A 22841-nucleotide genomic window follows, 5' to 3' on the forward strand; every position below is an offset into this window, starting at 1 on the left:
CCTCTCTCCCCCACCCGCCATTGTAAAGTTTCTTTCACTGGAATATTTCCTTCGTTAACTGCCTAAGAACTTGCTTGTCCATCAATTAAATCTAGATGTTCAAAATGGCATCTGAGGGTCTTTATCAATTCCCCTTTTGTCCAAACCTCACCTCTCCCATGCCCCAGCTGAGCCCCTTGGCACTGCTTCCACCATTGGCCTTTGCCTAAGGTGCATGCCTCATTTGAATGCTTGCCTTCCAAGGCCTGACTCAAAACTGTTCATTGGACCCTCTGCAAAGCTCCAAGACCAGCCACTGACGTGCTCAGTGAACAGTGATCCTCTTCTCTCCCTCCTCTCCAAGAAGCCTCTTTCAATAAACCTCACCCCATCCCCATCTGCTCTGCTAGTGTATTATTTCCAGTCAGTACTCAGACACTTTTATCAGTGGTCACTTGCTAATAGGTGGCTTTAAATCTGCCCCCACCCCCACCCCCCAACCCAAGCAGTGCCTGTAGGCTAAGAGCTCTCAGGCCTCTGAAGAAGATACCTTATTGTATATTTTTTGTACACCTCCATATGTACTCCTACCCATGTTCCCAGGGCCAGGGCCATGTTGAGCTTGCCACTTAGGAGCTCTGCATGTTGCACTGGGATTCAGCTGGAAGGCACGCGGCAAGGGCAAGGGCGGATTAAGGGTTGTTTAACCGTGAAAGAAACAGTCAGCAAAAGACCACCTGAGGCCTCTAACAACTGCTCCCCTTCTCCTCCCCTTCCACCTAAAAGACCCGGCCCGGCAAGGTATGGACGGCCCTACGGTAGCGGGAAAGGGCCCGATAGGGGCTGAGGCCATTGGCCAGTGGGACAGGAGCAGAAAGAAGCTCCGGAGAGGAGCCCCGACCCATTCCCTGATGCAGCACTTCTGCCCAGCTCCGCCCCCTAGGAGTCAGGGCCCCGCCCCTGCCCCGTCGGGTCCGGGAGAAGTTGCCCCCGCCCAGCGAACCCCGCCCCGCCGCCGCGCGGCTTCTTTCAGCACCGCGGCGCGGACAGCTCCAGGGCCGGAGCCGGGGGAGTGAGGCGCGGGAGCCGCGGGCCTGGGAGGGCGGAGCAGGGAGGGCAGCAGAGGGTAGGCGCAGGCGGGCAGGAGGGGCACGTAGCCCCGTGGCCCACTTCGGGGCGGCGCCCACCCGGAACCGGACGCCGCTGAGCCCGTGGACAGGTGGAGACGTAGGGAGCCGGGCGCTGGTGGCTCCGGGCGGAGGTTGCAGCCGAAAGATGCCTGTCCGCAGGGGCCACGTCGCGCCCCAAAACACGTACCTGGACACCATCATCCGCAAGTTCGAGGGCCAGAGTGAGTGTATGCGTTAAGGTGGGGGCGGATCTGAACTCCTGGTTCGGTGGCAGGAGTGGTGGGACTCCTTTACTTACTTCGAATGGAGCAGAGTGGGGGGTATTGACGCTGAATGCAAAATCCTTCGTTTTAATGTCCCCGGACATCATCTGTTCCAGCGAGCCCCACTTAACTCAAATGCCACACACTCCTCTAGAGCGAGAGAGGCAGGCTGCAGTGCCCCCTTCCCCGAGCTGATTTCTCAGTATTCCAATCGCTGACCTTCCCTTCTATCACTGTCCTGCTTCCTCCTCCTGACACCAACCCCCTCCTCCACTTCCTCCAAAGGTTTCCTTGATCCCTCCTTTTTATCTCCTGACCCTAGCCACTCTAATTTTTATAGGAGCTCTCGCCAGGCCTGAGCCCCATCTGTTCACATCCCTGCTCCCTCTTCCTGACTCCTTGCACTGACTCCAGGAAGCTTTGGGCCTCTTTCCCACTTCACTGACCCTGTTACTGCCCTGGTCTTCCCACTACCCCCAGGCCTGACTCCCCTTCCCCAACACTTCTCTGGTCACTGTTCTGATCCCCCCACCCCTTACCATCACCCTCATTACTTTCAAGAGTCCCATGGCCATCCCCCATGACTCTGGCCCCTGAGGTCTTCCCACCCTCTCCAGACCTGACTTCTCTCCCTCATTCTGGTTACTGCTCTGCTCTCCCATCTAGACACCCCCTCACTGCTGCCAAGAATCCCTATGATCTTTCTGCCCTCTGTTGCCCAGTCTTGGTCACCATGGGCTTCCCACATCCCACCCCAGGTCGGAAGTTCCTGATAGCCAATGCACAGATGGAGAACTGCGCCATCATTTACTGCAACGATGGCTTCTGTGAACTCTTCGGCTACTCCCGAGTGGAGGTGATGCAGCGACCCTGTACCTGCGACTTCCTCACAGGACCCAATACCCCGCGCAGTGCCATGTCCCGCCTAGCGCAGGCCCTGCTGGGGACCGAGGAGTGCAAGGTGGACATTCTCTACTACCGCAAGGATGGTGAGCTTCCTTTGGGCCACAGGTGTTGCAGGGCTGACCCGGCCCCTCTCTTGTCCAGCCACAGTGGCCATCAGGAGGGCACTGACCCAGGGACCAAAGGCCCCAACAAATCCTGTTCCTCTCTGCTCCTCAGTTTCCTTATCTGCATGGGTGGGGGGAGCAATAGGCATTGGAATCAATGCCTTCTGAGGTCCTTTCCCAAAGCTGGGGACCAGGGTGACTCACCGACTGATCCTCACTCCAGGCAGGGCCCCCCGCTCCACCATCCCTCCCCCACATCCCCAGTCTCCTGGCTGCCCACTCTGTCACTGTCAGCCCCAGCTGTCAGGCAGCTGGAATGAAAATGAACCTTTCCTCATCTCTGTCTGCTCTGGAGATTAGGGGAGGAGTCACCCCCTCAATGCCTCTGTGGGCAGGCAAGGCTTGGGGGCTGCTTGCTGGGAAACAGGAGTGGACCTGGATCACCCAGCCCCAGATCCTCGGGGAGATAGAGTCTGGAGTTTGCCCCTACCCAGAGGCTCATCCAGTTTGGGATGTTACTGCCAGCCCACGTTTATTGCAAGCAGGACAGAAGCATGGGGCAGGAGCTGAGGACAGAGCTCTGTGGCCCTTTGAGACTCTCCCCCTAGGACCTCAGAGTCTTAGACAGTGGGTGGGAAGGAGGGGAGAGATGAGTGGGAACTAGGATCCTAAAAGTCCTTTGAAATCACTTAATGGCCCCCCCACCCTCGTTCTGCATCAGAATTACCTGGGACGTGTTTTCCAAAACATACCTTCCCTAGAGAGAGGCTGACTCAGAGGTATGAGTTGAAACCAAAGCAGGTGCATTTGGAGAAATCTCCCTGGTGGTTCTGATGTTCTGTCAATTAAGGAACCACTGGCTTAGATAAATCCCTTCATTTCATGGATGAAGAAACCAAGGCCCAAGACAACGGAGAGACTTGCCGGATATCCTACTGCTGGGGTCCAACTTGGGGCAGAACCCAAGTCTCCGGATTTTTGCCTTGAGCTATTTGTTCTGAGTAATCCCAAGAGGGGAGAAAGGACCCCCCAGTTGCCTCTGCTAAGAAGCCGGACTTCTGGAGAAGGCAGGCATGAGGGTCTCTGAGTATAAAGACCAGGTTCCTTTGGATTGGGGCCAAGGGGTACTGAGAACCGGGGCCCTAGGGGCCTGGGGTGTGTGTGGAGCATGAATGTAAGTGGACATAAGCATGTATGTGTGTGCATGTTTGTGTTCAAGGGCTTCTAGGGTGCTTCATGGCTGGGTCCTGGATGTGTCCCCCCACTGCTGCCAACTAAGCAGATGCAGGGGTAATCATTAGGGGAGTAGGAAGAATCTGGTTTAGTTTGGCAGCCCTTGCAGGGTTAATGAAGTCAGAGTATTTTTAAAAGCTGTGACCTCACCTCCTCACATCATTGCAGGGAGGAGGTGACAGTCAGGGGAGTGAGAAGGGTCCCCTAGAGATAGGATGGGACGGCAGGAAATGGGGGGATAACAGGTCCTTAACCCCAGAGCTCTAGCTGGGCCCCAGAGGGGTATGGGCCGGTCTCAGACTCCTAGGGATGTCAGATCAGCTTTCTTAGGGTCTCTCCTCAGCACCCTGCAGGTACCTGGCCAGGGGGCAGAGATCAAGACCAGGCTTTGGCCCTCTCAGATCAGGATCCAGATCTTCAGAACCCTGCTGGGGTCTTCCAGATATCAGAAGAGATCCCAGGACCTAGTCTTGGGGGCATTCCCTAGGTGAAAATGGAAAATTACCACATATCTGGTGCCTGCAAACCCCAGCCTATGCCACTAAGCCCTTCTCTGCCCTGTTACCCAAGCCTTAGACCACTTGGACCTACCTGAGATTGGCCCAAAATCCAGAAAGGAGAGCCTCTTGGCCTGTATTACCCTAAGGAAAGGATGTGGTACTCAGATAACTTATATTCACCTTATGGTCCACTCTGACTACATGATTCCTCTTTTATAATGTTCACATATACCTTTTAGTCCTCCTGACAGGTCTCCTAATGGTGATTTCTTCCCTCTTCCAGTCAATACCTCCTCTCTTCCCCTCCCCCTGACTCCAGGGAAGTGGAAAAGGGTCCTGAACAGAACTCTAGCTGGTTTATTTATAATCCTCTTTTCCTCTAAAAGGGTAATCCACTGACGGTCACTCCAAGTCAAAATGAAAGTGTTCATTTATCTCTGCATTATACAGCCGCACAAAGTTGGATTCAAAGAAGCCACGGCACTTGGCAAAAATTGCCCCATGAGATAGGGCTCAGAGACCCCTAAGAACCTGGCTCTTCCGCCACCTGCCTTACCGAGGAAAGTAAGAATCTAACAGATAAGGAGGAATGGGGACAGTCATGACAGACTAAAACGAATGAGAGTTTGGAGGGAGGAATAGAGAGTGCTCAGATCTCCCCCAACTTTATGCCGGCCCCCGCTGGACCCTTGGCAGAGGAGCCTAGACCTGCCTGCTTTGGTCGGGCCCTCTTCTCTAATGACCCCAAACCAGAGAGCCTCCTCATTTCCAAGCCACACTAGAGGATGCCTGGGCTCCTCCAGTCCTCAGCTCTGGATGAGGAGGACAGGGTAAGGGCCAAGGTCAGAGGCCCCAGTGTTTTCCACATACTCACCCATGAATGCCAGAAGCTCCAAGCAGGAGGCCACCCTCCTCTGTTACCCTCTCAGTGGCAGCTTTCTACAGCACCAGCTTCTCCCTGAGGGCTCCCTGCAAACCAGGATGGGGCATAAAGAGGTGGGGGTGATAGACAGGGAGGCTGTGTGGAGGAGGGGCAAGGGCCAGGGGGCAAGGGGTGGGGACAATGGGAAACTGAAGGAAGGAGCACATCTAGGAGGCAGAGCAGAGCAGAGAGAAGGGCTGCGTCCCAGGGGGCAGACAAGTCTGCTGCCCTTGGTCAGAGGTGAGGTGGGCCCTAGAAGGAGCCCCTGGAAGGGATAAAAGGTAGCTCTCCCTCCAGCAGTGGGGCAAGAGCACAGGGACACCGCCTCTCCTGGACACCACCTGGGGTGACACACTCAACTGCTTCTGGTCACCCAGATACAGAGCAAGGGCAGCCTAGGGCTGTGGAAAAGGAACGCTCCAAACTCATCTAAATCCTCACAGGCTCCTCTCTCGGCCCACCCTAGAGGCAGCAAGAATGAAGGTCCGGCATGGGATGCACGACTCCCCTCCAGCCCTCACTATTATGATGGGTCTTTGGTTCATTCCCAGCCTCAGTTTTCCCAAGAGAGCATCCGTGGGCAGGTCCTACCCCTTGAAGACTGGGCCTTGTCAGTGCCCAACAGCGTAGAGAGCCTGGAGACCCTGCCCCTCTGTCCAGCTCTGCCCTCTCCCTGCCCTATCCCAGGCCAGATCTCTGGAGTGCCAGAGAGGAGTGCCAGTAAGGCGACAGTCTGGCCTTGGAGGGGGATGTGTCGGACCACTGGCCAGCAAGGCTTCCTGGCTAGGTCCCAGCATCCCAGGCTAAGAGTTTGGTCTGTGGTTCGGGAGGCTGAGCCCATAGCCCTCTGAGCCCAGGAGCGGTCACAGAGGCAGGTGGGTGGCCTCTCCTCGGTGTGGATGTCTCCCCCGGGGCCCAGGGCAGCAGCTGGCAGATGGCTGCCTGGTGCCTGGGAGTCGGGGAATCTGATCCAGGAGATCCCTGCTCCCAGGGAAGAAGGTAGGAGGGAGGATGCAGGCCCCTTAGCTGCACCCCAGCGCTGATGGTGTGAGGAGACAGTTTGGGGGAAGAGAGATCCTAATGGACCCCAAAGTAGCAATGCTCCTGTCAACCGGCCTCCTGCGTACTCACATTTACACGTTCTTTCATTCACTCAACCAACACACAACACCCGGGACAGGTACTGACCCCTCATACGTGAGACAGACCCAAATCTGCCCTCAGGCAGGCTGATCTGCATATTTACTTGAGGCCCCTGGCTCTTAGCATCCTGCCCTTTGGGCCTGATATCCACCAACAGTTTCAGCTGAGGGACCTGGGACCACTGGGTATCATGGAGAGGGGGCTTATAGAGCATCTACCTATCAACTCAGCCCATAGTCTGGGCTCTGGGAGTATGTGGCTGCCTTAGCTCTGATTGCCCCCCCCCCCATACACACACACAGAGGAGACCCTGAAGCCAAGAAAGAAGAACAGAGGGCCAACAGCTAGGTCTAAGCTGCCTAAGAGGGCGTGAGAGGAACAGAAGGGAAGGGGCCTGTCCCCAAACTGCCATCTCTCTCCTTCTCCAGACCCCAGGCCACTGCCCAGCCTGCCCTCCAGTCCCAGTACCTCTGCCTTGGGACCCCTGGGGCAGCAGCCTGGCCTTTACTCCAGTGTCTTCATCCTGGACCTGTCCCTTCTCCCCAAGCTGTTATGTGCTGAGAGCTCAGCGAGACTAGCCCCACCCCACCTCCCCTTCCAGCCCTCGCCAGTCAGTTTCTCAGAACCCCAGGCTCTGCAGAATGGAGGGGAGGGCTATGTCTGCCCGTCCCTTGAGGCACCACCATGGATCTTGAGGCCTAAAGTGCCCACTGGCTCCAGGTACAGTACTTAGTGTGTTTTCCGAGTTCCTTCCAGCATCGAGGGAGCGGGGCATCTTTGTCGGGTAAGAATATGGCAGCTGAACCCAGAGCTAGCCAGAGCGACATGGGGGTAGAACACCCGACATCACCTCCCCACTTAATCCACCCCATCTGCTCAGCTTTAATTACAGCAGAAGCAAACCTCAAGGTTAAGCCCTGAGCGGAGGGCTGAGTGTGGACTTGGGCCCGATGCTACATTATCTCCTAATGAGCAGCTAAGCTGCTCTCCCCACCTCTGCCCTGTGGGTGGGGCACCTGCTGGGCAGCATCACCAACCCTCTACCCAATAGTCCCATGGCTGCCCTTCACTTGACCTCCACCCAGCCCCCTCCCTGGCTTCCCCTGGCCGTGTTACTGCAGGAGAGGATCCCTTCTGTGACCCCTCCCAATGGTGTCTGCAGCCTCCAGCTTCCGCTGCCTGGTGGACGTGGTACCCGTGAAGAACGAGGACGGGGCCGTCATCATGTTCATCCTCAACTTCGAGGACCTGGCCCAGCTCCTGGCCAAAAGCGAACGGCGCAGCCTGTCCCAGTGCCTGCTGTCCCAGAGCTTCCTGGGCTCCGGTGAGGTGGGGGTGCGGGTGGTGGGGGGAAGGACGCATGGGGGTACCAGATGGGACAGCTGGTCCCCTGGGCCTGGCTGCTCTGACCCTGGGCCTGGTTTCAGAGAGCTCTCATGGCAGGCCGGGGGCACAGGGGCCTGGCACAGGCAGGGTCAAGTACAGAACCATTGGCCAGATCCCACAGTTCACGCTCAACTTCGTGGAGTTCAACCTCGAGAAGCACCGCTCGGGCTCGACCACGGAGATTGAGATCATCGCACCGCACAAGGTGGTGGAGCGAACCCAGAACGTCACTGAGAAGGTCACCCAGGTGCGGGTTGCAGGGCAGGGTGGCGGAGCTGTGCTGGGCCTCGTGGGTCCCTTCTCAGGCCTGGGGCTGGGGGTGATAGAGGCAGTCAGCTTGTCCAGCCCCCTGGGGTCTGGTCTGAGCCCCAGGCCCCCTGTCCTGCCGCAGTCTGATTCTTTAGCCCTGAAGGCCTACCTAGAGCCCACCGTCCTGATGGAAGAGGCAGGGAGGTCGGTATCAACAGAGCCTGGGAATAGTGCCACACCCTAGCTCTGGAGGAATCTGGGAGGGGGGATCACCCAGGCCACCACGGGGGCCTGTTCAGGTCTCTGCCAGTCACAGAAAAGGAGAAGCAGAGAGAAGTGTCAGGGCGGTCCTAAGGGGAGAAGAGGAAGAGGCATGGAGGACCCTGTTCCTGTCCCTGTTCCCACCTCCATCCCCCAGCCCACAAAAGGGTCCTCCCGCCAGCCAGGCGGAGCAGAGTTGGCCCTGGCATCTTAAGTTCTCTTTGAGCACCTTCCTGGGGATTCATGCCCTGAAGCAGGCCCAGGGTCAGAGCAGCCAGGGACAGGGGACCAGCTGTCCCATCTGGAATGACTCCCTCCCCTTAAGCCTCTCCTTGACCAGCCCCAGGCAAACCTTCCTGGGTTTTCTGTTTCACTTGACCCCAGTGTGCCTTCGCATAGGGCCTGATGTCCCAGTCCCCACCACCATTCTAGAGGGAAATCCAAGAGCCCTGTCTGAGGTTCAGATGACTGGAGTCCTGCCCCTGACTTGTTGTATGACCTTGGACAAGTAACCTTACCCCTTTCTGGGCCCCAGAGCTCTCATGTAGAGAGAGTTGGACTCCATGGTCTCTAAGGATCCTTTTGACATTGAGTAATGGAGACATCAAAGGGGGCTAGGCCAGGGCTGAGTGAGGAAGTACAGGTCGTGGGGGTGGGGGCCTGGGGGGGCCTCCACTCAGCTTCTCTGAGGCTTTGCTTTCATGGGGGATGGGTCAGTTCTTTTTTCTCCCTGCCCCCTTTCACCTGTGACAGAACGGGTGGGATGGAAACTCCCTGTCACCCAGCCCCTCCCCAAATGTGAGAACCCTGGGAAGGAAGCACCCCAGGCTGCAGGGCTGGGGCCTCAGAGGTCAGGCAGGGTGGCCCTAGTGACCTGACCATGGGAGTCCTGCCAAGGACACTCACCCCAGGCCCTCAGGTTGGCACAGCAATGATGGGGGATGTTAGATTGGAAATTTGCCCATGAAAGACTGACAGGCCTGGCTGGGGCCCATGGTCCCTGCTCCACCAGCCTACCTGCTCCTATCCTGCCCCCCCACCCCAGCGCCCCAGCCTGCCTTGGCTTTCCTAGCTCACCCCGTAAGGGCCCTCAGGTAAGAGAGGTGCCTGACAGAGCTCAGGGGAGGGAGATGGCATGGGCCCCGAGTAGGGAAGTTTCCCCCGCCTCAACCAAGGCTCAGAGGGCTGGGCCCTCACACCTGAGCTCCTACCTCCTAAGGACCTAAGCCCTTTGATGGATCCTCCTTATTGTGACCTCATCTGTTAATGGATCTGATTTGCAAAGGTTAGAATGTAACACTGCAGATTTTCTCAAATCAGGGCCATCTGCCAGGGCCTATCCAGTGGTGGTGGTGGGGTCAACGGGCCAGCCCTCAGGCTCCATCAGGAATGATCATAGAGCAGCATGTGCCACTGGGATGCACGATCACGTCTGGAGTTGGTTGTGCTTTGTTATCCACTCTGCGGACGAAGGAACTGAGGCTCATTGAGCTCATAAAATTCACCCCAAGACAGACATATAGCAATGTCGGAACTGGGATCAGCCTGGAAGGTCTGGCTGGCTTCAAAACACATGCCCTTCCTGGTGCCCCAGCTGCCTCTAGCGTTGGGTGGCTGGCAAGAGCCTGGGCATGCCAGGCTGGGCCTGGTGACCCTATATTGGCCATAGTCTCCGAGGCAGGGTGGGAGGGGCAGAACAGAGGGGGCTCAGCTGAAAGTAATGAGCAAAGCCCCCTTGCACACATGCAAAATAGTCGGGGCTCCTTGGTGCCCAGGACCTGTCAAGGGCTCAAATTAGCTACATGACCCAAAGTTTGACTCTTCCCAACTCTGTGAGTTGGCCCCAGGGAGGCCCCTCGTTGGTCTAGGCTCCCCGGGGCCTTCAGGACTGAAGAGGTTCTTCTGCGAGTGACTTGGTCCCATCAGCAATCCTGACCTCTGGGAACCTCCCAAACCCACCAGAGAGGATCGAACCCCCAGCTACCCCCTTCGATCTAAGTTCTTCTCTGGAACATTCCCACGGATGACTCCGAGCCTGGTTCTCCTCCCACCCACCCACCCCCCTCTGCCCCAGTGCTGTCTCCACTCCAGGCTGGCCTGTTTGTGAGGGAGCTGGCGAACTTCCAGCCCGGGTTCCCTATGCAACAGAGCTGTGTCCTTCCTCATGTAACCCATCTCCCCTCTGTACTTCCTCCCAATACACCTGTCGCCTTATGAATTTGCCTCACACATGCTCTCCCCATCTTTGCTTCATCCCCTCTACCCGCCCCAGCCCTCATCACCCAGCCCCCTCCCCCAGCCTCTCCGAGAAGCCTTCATCCCTCCCAGCCCTGTCTCACTAGCAAAGGACACCCTATGTGTCCCCACCCCCAGGTTCTGTCCCTGGGCGCCGACGTGCTGCCGGAGTACAAGCTGCAGGCTCCACGCATCCACCGGGGGACACTGCTGCACTACAGCCCCTTCAAGGCCGTGTGGGACTGGCTCATCCTGTTGCTGGTCATCTACACGGCCATCTTCACACCCTACTCAGCCGCCTTCCTGCTCAGCGACCAGGACGAGTCACAACGCGTGGACTGTGGCTACACCTGTAGTCCCCTCACCGTGGTGGACCTCATCGTAGACATCATGTTTGTCGTGGACATTGTCATCAACTTCCGCACCACCTATGTCAACACCAATGACGAGGTGGTCAGCCACCCTCGCCGCATCGCCGTCCACTACTTCAAGGGCTGGTTCCTCATTGACATGGTGGCCGCCATCCCCTTCGACCTGCTCATCTTCCGCACTGGCTCCGATGAGGTGAGCAAACCCCATTCAGGCCAGTGGCTGTGGCCACTCCCTGTGCCCCAGCCCTGGGGCTTCCCAGCCCCACGGTCCTGGGTGCAGGGAGCACTTGGTGTTGGGTACCTTTGCCAAACAAGGTGGGGATAGAGAGGGGGCCTCAAACATGTGTCATCTCCCAGCCCCTTGTGCGGGCTTCTAAAGCACACTTACCCTGGTGTTGGAAAGGGAATCCACAGGCTGCTTCTCTGCAAGTCAGCCTGACCCCCTTGTCACCCCCAGACCCTCTACTATGCCCACTCACTTCCTACGGCTGACATGAAGGCATTTGCAGGCTATTCTCTTAGCTTCTAGTCCCACAACGTCCTTTTGCCCCCATCCTTGGGATCAGCTTTCCATTCAGATCAGCTCTGCCTTCTGTGTACCAGCCACCCCCACAACAGCCCGCCCAGCAGGGGGCTGGTGGGGAGGGAAGTCCATCATCACTCCCTGCTCCCATGCCCACCCACTTCTAGCCAATCTCTTCCCCTCCTCCCCACCCCAACTGCCCCTGCCAGAACACTGAGCGGCCGTCTTACCCACCTCTGCCCCAGTGCTGCACCTGCCAGCCTCATTCCTCCACACAGAAACCGGGACCAGTTTCAAAATCATTTATCTGACCCTGTAGAACCTTCATTGGTTTCTCAGTGGCTTGAAATAAAAGCCAAGTTCTTTTTTGGACCTTGAGGTCCACAGGAGCAGCCCCTGCTCACCCACCCTCCAGGCTCGTTTCTCACCACTCCAGCATCTACCCTGCACTCCAGGCGCCAACACTGCACTTGGTTTCCCATGAGGGCTGTGCCGTTTCACGCCTCCAAGCCTTGCTTGGCCTGTTCTACTCCCTGTGCCTAGAATGCCTTTCCCTCTCCCTCTGTCTGCCTGCAGACAGACTCTCAAGATTCAGCTCATGAGTGAAGCCTCCCCTGTCCTATATTGATCACCCTTTTCTCTGCATTCCCCTGGACTTCTGTCCTCACAACCATAACAATGTTTCGAGATTTAGGCTGAGAGCTCCTTAAGATCCTCTGCTGTGCTGTGCTGTGCTGCCACAGGCCAAGAGCCCGATGTTTGTTGAATGACTGTGTGACCACATGCACAAGAAACCAAAGGTGATCCTAAGTGCAGCCTTTCCAGGGCTGACCCTCGGTTCCATGGCCCCCTCCCTGCCCCTCCAGACCACAACCTTGATCGGGCTGCTGAAAACGGCGAGGTTGCTGCGGCTGGTGCGCGTGGCGCGGAAGCTGGACCGCTACTCTGAGTACGGGGCAGCTGTTCTTTTCCTGCTCATGTGCACTTTTGCGCTCATTGCACACTGGCTAGCCTGCATCTGGTACGCCATCGGCAACGTGGAGCGGCCCTACCTGGAGCCCAAGATTGGCTGGCTGGACAGCCTGGGCGCGCAGCTCGGCAAACGCTACAATGGCAGTGACCCAGCCTCCGGCCCCTCGGTGCAGGACAAGTATGTCACTGCCCTCTACTTCACCTTCAGCAGCCTCACCAGTGTGGGCTTCGGCAACGTCTCCCCCAACACCAACTCTGAGAAGGTCTTCTCTATCTGCGTCATGCTCATCGGCTGTGAGTGCTACCCCATGCCCAGGCCTTACCTGTGCCGTTCAAGTTTTAGTTGGGTAATGAGACAGAACACAGTAAAGCTGTGGGGGATGGGCAAATACGAAGCATGCAGCACAAGGAAATTTTGCACCTGTTCACCTACTACACACAGAATTTAACACACGTACAACATTTTGTTCTGTGCCAGGCACAGGACCAGCTATATTACTTGTAGGGCCCAGTACAAAATGAAAAGGTGGGGACTGTTTTTTTTAAAAAGTCTTAAGGATTTCCAGAATGGTGACAGCAGAGTCAGCAACCAAGTCCGGGGGCCCTTCTTAGCACAGCTCGCACACCCATGAAGCTGGCCCCTCAGGCATTTTTGTAAGTGCTTGTCAAAGGTGCATGCCCTGTGGGGTCCATATTACAAGCCCAGTTTACAGACCAAGGAGACTGAGGGTCCTAACTTGCCAGGGATACACAGAGACCCAGTTTTATCCCGGGGGCCAGCTCCTATGGCTATGTGTGTTCCAGGCCCTGCACTGCGCTGCCTGCTCCCCAAGACACCTCGTCTAGCAACACAAGAGTCAGATGGAATTTTACACGTAGAAGAAGTTGTCATGTTCAGGGTATTTAGAGATGTGAAAGCCTGGAGAAACAAAAACAAGAAAAAAAAAATGGGTGAAAACAGAGAGCAAGAGTTTTCCCTTTATTATACCTTTTTTTTTTTTTTTTTTTTTTTTTACAACTTGAAGGAGGAAAACAAATCTGTACTAAAAAAATCATTGCCCTAGTTCTCAGGAGTCTGGCCTCTGGGTCCAGGAAGGTGCCAAGAGACACAGCACAGAGGGAGGAGGGAGGAGGGCAGGAAGCCCAGGGGCTTTTGTCCCTCTGTGTGCCCTGGCACCGTTCTGGGCATTCTGACTTGGCTCTGGACAGAGGGGCCCCTGATTAGAGGGTTCCTAGGGAGAAGGAGGTCTGGAGCAGGCCTTGGGGTGCTATGGCCTGGTGGGGCTGCAAAGAAGCTCACTCCCCGCACCCCTGCTTCTTCACCCCAGCCCTCATGTACGCCAGCATCTTTGGCAACGTGTCAGCCATCATCCAGCGCCTGTACTCGGGCACTGCGCGCTACCACACGCAGATGTTACGTGTCAAGGAGTTCATCCGCTTCCACCAGATCCCAAACCCGCTGCGGCAGCGCCTGGAAGAGTACTTCCAGCATGCCTGGTCCTACACCAACGGCATTGACATGAACGCGGTGAGCCCCGCCACCTTACCTCGGGTGGGGCGGGCGATCCAGCTCATGTCCCAGCTCTGGCTGAATGCCCCCGGGGAGGCCGAGGTCCCGTGGGCACAGGGCACCCCCAGCCCCCTACCCCCTTCCACTTTACCCCCCACCCCCCACCCCCGCTCCATTCCCCTAGCCCCAGGCCCAGTGGCATCCTGCTGGACGGGGCCGCCCCCCTCACAGGTGCTGAAGGGCTTCCCCGAGTGCCTGCAGGCCGACATCTGCCTGCACCTGCACCGCGCGCTGCTGCAGCACTGCCCTGCCTTCCGTGGAGCCAGCAAGGGCTGCTTGCGAGCGCTGGCGGTCAAGTTCAAGACGACTCACGCACCGCCGGGGGACACACTGGTGCACCTGGGCGACGTGCTCTCCACACTCTACTTCATCTCTCGTGGCTCCATTGAGATCTTGCGCGACGACGTGGTGGTGGCCATCCTAGGTGGGTCGGGCAGGGAGGGCAAGACCGGTATGGGTGGGTGGGGTGGAAATAGAGATGTCCTTCCTGGACTACTCCATTCCTAACGAGGATGGCACGTTTTACTGGCCTGCCACGTGCGCATGCTCGGTGCTCGGTGGAGAGCTTTTTTTTTTTTTTTTTCTTCTTTAAATACCTAGCTCACTGAACCCTTAAAACAAATCTCTACCATGGGTTCCCATTTTCCTGATAGGGAAGTAGAGGCTCAGAGAGGTCATGCCGACAGGTGGCCAGGCCAGGATTCCAGGACTATGTGTCTGACTCCAAAGTCCAAGAAGGCACCTACCTTCTTCCACTCTTGGGGAGCTCAATGTGAGAGGGCAAAGCTTTGTCTTGGGTGGAGGGAGGACCCCAGTCTCATTCACTGCTGCTATACGGACAGCTGGACACTTTGGAAGAAGGATATGAGCACTGGACAGGGGACAGAGTTGGGGACACACAAGCCTCTGCTCCTTACCAACCATGTGACCTGATGCAAGTCACTTCACCTCTCTGAGACGATTCTCATCTTCCTTGTCTTCTCCCTGACTTCAGCCCACCCCAAGACCCTGATCAGGATGCCAGCCTCTCCTTCCTTTGGTCTCCATGGCTGGGCTCTCCTCCAGCCCCACTGAACAGGCCGCCTCCAGTTCCTCTGCTCGGTCCTCTCCCTTTGGTCGCCCCCCAGCTGGTGTTCACCAAGTGTGGGCTCTGCTTTCTTTTCCTCACTCAGTACCCTCACCTGAGCTACTGCCTTGCTCCCACGTTCTCAGCCGTCCTGGCCCCAATATCTCCTTAGGCCAGAATATTCCATTCCTTCCTGGGTATGGCCACCCTATATTCCATAGGCAGACCAAACAACGTGTCTGTGTCTAAAATCATTATCTTTCCTCAAATCTGCTCCTTCAGAATCCCCATCACTGTGAACCATCCGTTGCTGGGGCCAGAGATCTGGAAACCAACCAAGGGAGCACCCTTCTCCTTTCCTGTCCCATCCCCACCATCCAGGCAGCCACAGACTCCCATCTGTTACCCTCCTTAATACCTCTCTACCCCACACCTGTCTCCTTGTCCCTGCCTGGCTCCAGCCCTCATCACGTCCTTCCTGGGCACATGTCAAGCACTCCTTTCCTGTGTCCCTACATCTGGTCTACCCCCATACTCCATATTTTCCACCTTCTGCCAGAGACCTGAAATTCACATCTGCATATTCCTCATCTGTTCAAAATCTTTCCATGGTTCCCCATGACCCATGACATATGTAAACCCCTGATCACAACATGCACAGCCCTCCCTGATCTGGCCTCCCTAAATCCTGCCAACCCCCCAACCGATACTTCATGCTGCCACCATCCAAACACTTAGACTTCCCTACCCTGCAGTATCTGTCACACCTCCCTGCCTTTGCACGTGCTGCCACTCTGCTTGGAGCACTTGCCTGGGGGATCCTGGTCATTCATCAAGGCTGAGCTCAAGCCGCGGGCTCCTCTATGAGACCTTCCCTCACTCCCAGCCTGCCTTAGAAGTGCCATCCACGTGGGAAGGATAATAAATTCTATTTAATAATTAAGAAGCTAGTTCAGTTTAAATTTCAGTTAGAGACTTGAAATCCTCTCATTTTGCCTTGAGTGGAAATGGACATTAGATCATAATCCTTTGTCTACTGGATAACCATCATTTTATGATGGTGCCCAGTTTTCGAGCTTATGAATTTCATATGTGACTCTGGTGAGTCCCTTCCCTCTCTGGACCTTAGTCCCCTCCTCTTGAGTGATCTTTGATCCTGTTCTCTTAGGCAACAGGTCTTGGCTTCCATCCATCATTGTCCATGTAAGCCATTAGGGCTCCTGGTCGTACTGCCAGGCTGAGGGGCTGGACCTCCCTGTGGGGAGTGGATGTCAGGCAATCATGGTCCCTGGCACCCCAGCCCTGGGCTCTCTGTCTGCCCTCACTGGGCAGATGATTCTTCTACTCCAATTGCCTTTCTCCTGCGGGCCCAGCCCTCATTGTCACAACCCAGCCCCCACATCACATCTTCTGTAATCCCTTCATCCCGGCCTCCACCAACCCTGGTCGATTGAGCTCCTCCCCCTCCTTGGCCCCTTAGCTTTTTGTTCTCCCCATCCTAAGACTCTGCACATGATGCGTAAACTAGTTGATGGCTTAGGTGCCTGTTTTGTGGGACTTTGGGGGCTCTTTGGGGGGGGGGTATAGGATCTTATTCACGTTTACATCCTGTGGCCAGCACAGGGGGCCTGGCACCAACCTGTCTGGTGCTTCTTGCTATTTGAGGCAGGTTCTCAAGCATCCCATCTGTTCCTCTGGACAGCCCAGTGGGGCAGGCAAGGCAGATATAGTTAAACCCATTTTAGAGAGGAGAATGGTGGGGTCCAGAGAGAGGAAGTGACTTCCCCAGGCTTCCTCTGCCAGGGCTATGCTGGTTACCTGGCCCCACAATAGGGAGTGGGAACACAAAGAGATAGAAGCCTCAGACCTCGCTGTGGGGGCCGTGGGGGCTCCCTGCCCTGGGTTCCCTGCACTCACAGCACCAGCAGACTGAGGGACGAAGAAGAGGTTGAGCAGGGAACCTTTAGTGTCCTTTCCTGCCCACTTTCCCCTGGAGTGGAGGGATGGATAGGGGCAGTGCCAGAGAACAAAGAAAATAGAAGGGGGGCGGATTCTGATAGGGGGTGGTCCTGAGGGGCCTGGAGACTAGTGTTGGGGGAGACCTACATGCTGGGATGGTATATGTCCTCTTCAGAGTTCAAAGAACAAAGAAAAAGGCAGGTTTCAGGTCCAACCCCTCCCCACCCCCAGCCAGCACACCCAGGCTTGTCCGTAGCCCCAGCCTGGCAGGATCTCTGGAAGGGGGGAGAGTTCATGATCAAGGGGCCCTCAGGGAGGCTCTTCCAAGGAGAGCTTGGAGCCAGACCCTGGAGAGACCCCTGTCCCTCTGGCTGGCAGGAAAGAACGACATCTTTGGGGAACCCATTAGCCTTCACGCTCGGCCGGGCAAGTCCAGTGCAGATGTGCGGGCCCTGACCTACTGTGACCTGCACAAGATCCAGCGGGCAGACCTGCTGGAGGTGCTGGACATGTACCCCGCGTTTGCAGACAGCTTCTGGAGTAAGCTGGAAGTCACCTTCAACCTGCGGGACGTGAGTCTGGGCTGGGTGGGCCAGGGCGGGGAGTGGCCCTCAGCCAGCTGGTAACGGGCCATGGAGGCTGCTAAGCCCTTGGCCTGCCTGGCCTGAGGGGGCCCATCTGACCACCTCCCTTCCTTATCACCCCATCCTGTGTCCTTCACCGTAATTTCTTCTACGTCTACTGTAGCCAACAATAATGTCAAATGTGATGAGAGCTACTAGTTATTGAGCACCAACCCAGCTTCATTTACACGATCTTATTTAGTCTTCTCCTTGCACAGGGTGTAATTTCCCCCACTTTCTAGATGAAGAGACTGAGGGTCAGAGAGGATGAGTACATCGGCTAAAGCCATACCGCCATTCAGTAAGCCATACAGTCAAAGGCAGAGCCAAAGAGTGGACTCAAGTTTGTGCAAATCTACAGCTGAGGTTTTTCCCACCTCACAGCATCAGGCTGGAAGGGGGCATCTGCCATCCAGGGGCTCACAGTGCCAGGTCCCAGGGGTGTAAATGAGTGATAGAGCAGCCTCTCCTCTCAAGCTTATCACTCAGTGGAAGAGATTATAACAACTCAATGAAAATAAAGAGCCTCATAGTTAAATAACCAAGGAAGTCACGAGGATGTGTGGGGAGACCAAATTTCTACGGAGCTCAGGGTTACCAAGGAGTGCCCAGAAGGGACTGTATGGAGAAGGGGTGTCTGGAATCAGTTAGTGTGAAGGAGGGGGCAGGCATGCCTGGCAGGGAAAACAGTGGCTGAGGTCCTGGCACTGAGCCTGCCACCCCCCCAGCCTCAGGAGGATGGGTTCTGCTGGCTCAAGCCCCATGCCCACCTTCTAGAAGGTGGTGCTCAGGTAGGTTTTCTTGCTATGGACAGCCATTCCAACCCTGTCTGTTCTGCTCTTCTACCCCCAGCCAGTATCTCCTGTTCCCACCTGATCTGTCTAGGAGATGTTTTATAAGGAAACTGCCTTGGGGCCCCTACCCCCTAGGAGCCATCAGATGGCCCAAATGCTCAGTGGCTGGACTCTAGAGCAAGAGGGATGTGGTCCTGTGGCCTGGGGCATCTGTAGCCCCTCAGTACCTCCAAGTTACATGGTGCCAAGAGGGTGGTCTGCCAAGGGTGTTACTGAGGGTATCCTGGATGGATTAGGGATTCCAGACTGAGTCTCCTCAGAGGAAACTTCCCAGTAGCCCAAGCTGAGGACGGGAGCAGCAGGGAGTTCAGGAAAGGGAAGACTGCAAGAACAGCTCCTCTGTCCCCCTCCCCCCTACCCCACCAAATCTTGCTACTCAAGGCTGCCTCTCCCAAGACTCTTGGTTGGGGGATGGGGTAGTCAGCACATCTCCAGGTCCCTGTTAATCTCCTGCCCACCTGTGCAGGAGAGAACCTTCAGGAAGCTTTCTGGAGCATCAGGGGAAGCCTGGCCTCCTGTTACTACTTTCTCACCTAGCTGTCTCAAGGGCCACAGGAGGGGGGTTGCAAGGGAGAAAAAAGCTGTCCCAGCTTTGGTACCTGTCACTTGATGCTCTTGTTCCCCACAAGGCAGGCGGGGGTTTCCAGTCATCACCCCAGCCAGCTCCAGGCAGCCAGGACCCCCAAGCCTTCTTCCTTGGTGACAACCAGTCAGGTAAGCAAAGCCAGCCTCCATTAACGTTGGCCCCAGCCTCGCCTAAAGCCCCTGCCCAGCCTTCTACCCCCTTTCAGGTCCTTCCCCATCTTCCTCACCTTGAGACAGAGGGCAGCTCCCTCTCTGAGGCTCAAGAATAGACACCCTTGTCTCCTTCCTGCCCCCGTGCGCTCAGAACTTGAGCAAGGGCTGTTTCACATCAAGGCACAAGGGGAGTGGCTGGGCTGCAACTCCCTGGACAGTGAGGCCAGGGCTGGACTGTCCCCACGCAGCCAGCACGCCCCCCCCCAACCTGGGACCCTAGCCCCCTTTCCGGGGTTAGAGTTTTCTGGGCCCTAGAAGCCAGACCTCTATGGGGGCAGGACCTCGTACTCCAGGGCACCCAGGTAAAGAGATCCACTCCTCCCAACCTGTGTTGCCATGGTAGGTAAGGGAAGGGGATGGGCTCTGCTCCAGTTCATGCCTGTGGAACCAGCTACACCGAAGCTCTGGCTTCCCTTTCCCTCCTGCAGCCGCAGCCCCTTCCCTGAGCATCTCAGATGCATCTGGCCTCTGGCCTGAGTTGCTGCAGCAAGTGCCCCCAAAGCCAAGGCACAGCCCCCCCAACCCTCAGGGAGACCCAGACTGCTGGCCTCGAGAGCTAGGCTCCAGGCTAGAACAGCTCCAGGCCCAGATGAACAGGTGAGTGTCCTGTGGGCCAGGAATGGGGGTGGCTGCAGAGAGCAGGCCCAGCAGTGGGCTAGGCACGGGTGCCCCCTCTTGGTGGCTCAGGGACATCACTGTGTACTCTGGGTTTTAGAATGGCTAGCCCCATTTGGCTGCAAGACTCCCCTTCCCTAGCTCACTAAGCCCACTTCCTCGGGTGGCTTCTCCTAGCGAACCCCCAAACACACCAAGGAAGACTTTCTGGAAGAGGAGCATAACCTCATGCAGACACAAATTCCATACGCCCTTGGAAAGAGTCTGTGGCCTGTGGATGGCAGGGCTGTGGTGGTAGAGGGAGGCTTGGGGCAGTAGAGTCTTGGGCTCCTAACCTGGCTCTGCAGCTGACCAGCAAGAATGTGGACAAGTTACTTAACTATTCTGAGCCTCTGTTTGCCCTTTCACGAAATGGGGATAACCAGAATACCCATACTAAAGCTCCCTTAAGAGGGCTAAATGAGGTGTGCATAATGCCTGGTCGCTGTTATTATTGAAGTCAGGGATGTGCTAAGGGAAATTTCAGCAGACCTGTGGACTGTAGCAGGGAAGTAGCATCAGGTAGGTCCCAGGCTGCCATTGCATGCAGCAGGAATGGCATGCAGGCTGCAAAATTGAGAGCTGCCTCGGGACCTGAACTGCTCTCCCTTACCCTGATGCTGACTCTGACCCTGACCTTGACTGTGGGGTTCTGTCTGGCAGGCTGGAGTCCCGCATGTCCTCAGACCTCAGCCGTATCCTACAGCTCCTTCAGCATCTCCCGCCCCAGGGTCACACTGGCTGCATTCTAGGAGCCCCTATGTCTGATGACCTGGCCTTGTTTCCTGCAGCCTCAGCCACTCAGAGTCCAGGAACTAGGCTGCCCCCGGGCGGTCTGACCCCTGAACAGGTGAGCAGATGAAGGGATCCCCAAGGGCTTTCCTGGAGGCAGCTGCATGTCTGCCCCACCCGGAACTTGGTCTCATTGTGGCATCAAGCCCAGAGCCTTTGCGGTCAGAGAGCAGCTGTGGCTTCTGCTGTCCTCCTTTACGTCATGACAAGCAGGCTGGACAGGTGGTGGCAAAGCCCAGATTGTAACCATAGATCCCACAGCTGGGGCAAGGGCAACAGGACACAGCTCCTGCCAGTTCCCATCCCTGACGTTGGTGGCCGACCCCTTTCTTGCCCCCACCCCAGGTCCCAAGCTGTGGCGACTTGAACAAATATAGGCTGACGCGAAGGAACTCCTCCTCCAGGGGGCCTCCCCTGGCTCCCCTGGCTGCAACAGACAAAATTCTCACCATTTCCTCAGAACAGGAGCAGCCTGAGGGGCTCCTGTCGCCCTTGGCCTCACCTCTTCATCCCCTGGAGGTACAGGGACTCATCTGTGGTCCCCGTTTTCCCTCCCTCCCTGAACACCTCAGCTCTATCCCCAAGCAGCTGGAGTTCCAGAGACATGGCTCAGATCCTGGATTGGCAGGAAGTTGGAGCCACTGAACCCTAAGATAAGATACCATGAGGGGATTGAAAGTGGGTGAGAATGAAGGATTTGGGGGAGGCAGACAGCTGCCCAATGGACCTCTGAAAACCATTCTCCTACCGTAGCTACAAACTGCCAACCCAAGTGGCCCACAATGGCGAATGGTAAAGAGGCACAGGAATTTCCCAGACTCCTCTAGGGCTCTGTTTAGAGGGTATTTGAGGGGCGCCTGGGTGGCTCAGTGGGTTAAAGCTGCTGCCTTTGGCTCAGGTCAAGATCCCAGCGTCCTGGGATCGAGCCCCGCATCGGGCTCTCTGCTCAGCAGGGAGCCTGCTTCCTCCCTTCTCTCTGCCTGCCTCTCTGCCTACTTGTGATCTGTCTGTCAAATAAATAAATAAAATCTTTAGAGGGTGTTTGAGGCTCAGGTGTAGAGGTAGCTTACAGGACAGAGGAGTCACTGAAGAAAGAAGTTTTTGATCCATGTGAGAACCTTGCTCTCGGCTGGGTCCTGTCACCTGTGGCTCAGAACGATCCACCGCTTCATGGCTCAGCACCCAAGGTTAGTGAGACCTCCTGCCAAGAGCCTTTGAACCGGCTGAGGACAAAAGTGTCCTCTGTAGTGGACACATCAGGGCACAGAGCTCCAGCCCCCAGCTACTCCACCCCTCATGGTTCTGTGATGACCTTTGGGACTCTACCAGGCAATGAAATGTCTCACAGCTAATAAAGTCAGCACATTTCATGTTGGGCTGGGTGTGTTACTTACCTGAGAGTCATCAGGTCCTTGATTGTGCTGTGACTCCAACAGCTGTGGTCTTCTTCGAGTCCCTCCCACAAAGATTTGTGTGTCGGGGACCAAGGTGCTCTGCTGGACCCAGAAACCCACAGGAGCATGGGGCTTTTAGCTAGGCTAGGGTAAAGGGAAACAGAGAGGGTCTGGCTTGGCCAACACATCTGTGCCAGGCCCCTGCTGACAGTTCTGTAGATACTGGTTCCCTAAGCCTCACCACAACCCGATGGGGTCGGTATTATTGGCCCTGTTTAAGAGACGAGGAATCAGAAGCAGCAAGAGGCTATGAAATTTACGCAAGCATGAGGGGGACCTCTGGGATGCTAGTACCTTCCTGCTTCCTGATCCAGGAGCTGTGATGTAAGTGTATTTCAGATGATGAAAATATGTGCACTTCTATGTGTAAATTATACTTCGATTTAAAAAAAAGGAATGAAGGGGCGCCTGGGTGGCTCAGTGGGTTAAAGCCTCTGCCTTCGGCTCAGGTCATGATCCCAGGGTCCTGGGATGGAGCCCCACATCGGGCTCTCTGCTCAGCAGGGAGCCTGCTTCCCTTCCTCTCTCTCTCTCTCTGCCCGCCTCTCTGTCTACTCGTGATCTCTGCCTGTCAAATAAATAAATAAAATCTTAAAAAAAAAAAAAAAAGGAATCTTGGGACACCTGGGTGGCTCAGTTGGTTGAGCATCTGTCTTCAGCTCAGGTCATGATCTTGGGGTCCTGGGATCGAGACCCGTGTCAGGCTCTCTGCTCAGCACAGAGTCTGCTTTTCCCTCTCCCTCTGCCTCTCCTGCTGCCTCTCCCTCTGCTTGTGCACTCTCTCTCTCAAATAAATAGATAAAATCTTTAAAAAAAAAAAAAAAAAAGGAATCTTCCCTAACATTATGGGGAAAGGACGACATGGTTTCAATCCAGGTCTGGGCTGAGAACATT

At 56.1% G+C, this 22841-nt stretch overlaps 1 protein-coding gene across 2 annotated transcripts; it reads left to right on the forward strand.

The window, feature by feature from the left end:
- Window positions 1–1254: 1254 nt before the first annotated feature.
- KCNH6 (potassium voltage-gated channel subfamily H member 6) lies at window positions 1255–21138 on the forward strand (the record flags this gene model as incomplete). Of its 2 annotated transcripts, XM_080827495.1 has the most annotated exons (14): window positions 1255–1330; window positions 2131–2361; window positions 7343–7504; window positions 7608–7813; window positions 10450–10875; window positions 12072–12226; window positions 12386–12471; window positions 13506–13705; window positions 13919–14171; window positions 17151–17344; window positions 18879–18963; window positions 19476–19644; window positions 20365–20551; window positions 20839–21138. In XM_080827495.1, 14 exons carry the CDS (start codon window positions 1255–1257, stop codon window positions 21136–21138), a joined length of 2730 nt encoding a protein of 909 aa, XP_080683621.1. The 2 variants fall into 2 exon arrangements, with proteins under 2 accessions (XP_080683621.1, XP_080683620.1); XM_080827494.1 differs by having other exon boundaries at window positions 12072–12471.
- Between the last annotated feature and the right edge of the window lie 1703 nt (window positions 21139–22841).

Source organism: Martes martes (assembly GCF_963455335.1).
Source record: "Martes martes genome assembly, chromosome: 16".
Classification (NCBI taxonomy): Eukaryota; Metazoa; Chordata; class Mammalia; order Carnivora; family Mustelidae; genus Martes; species Martes martes.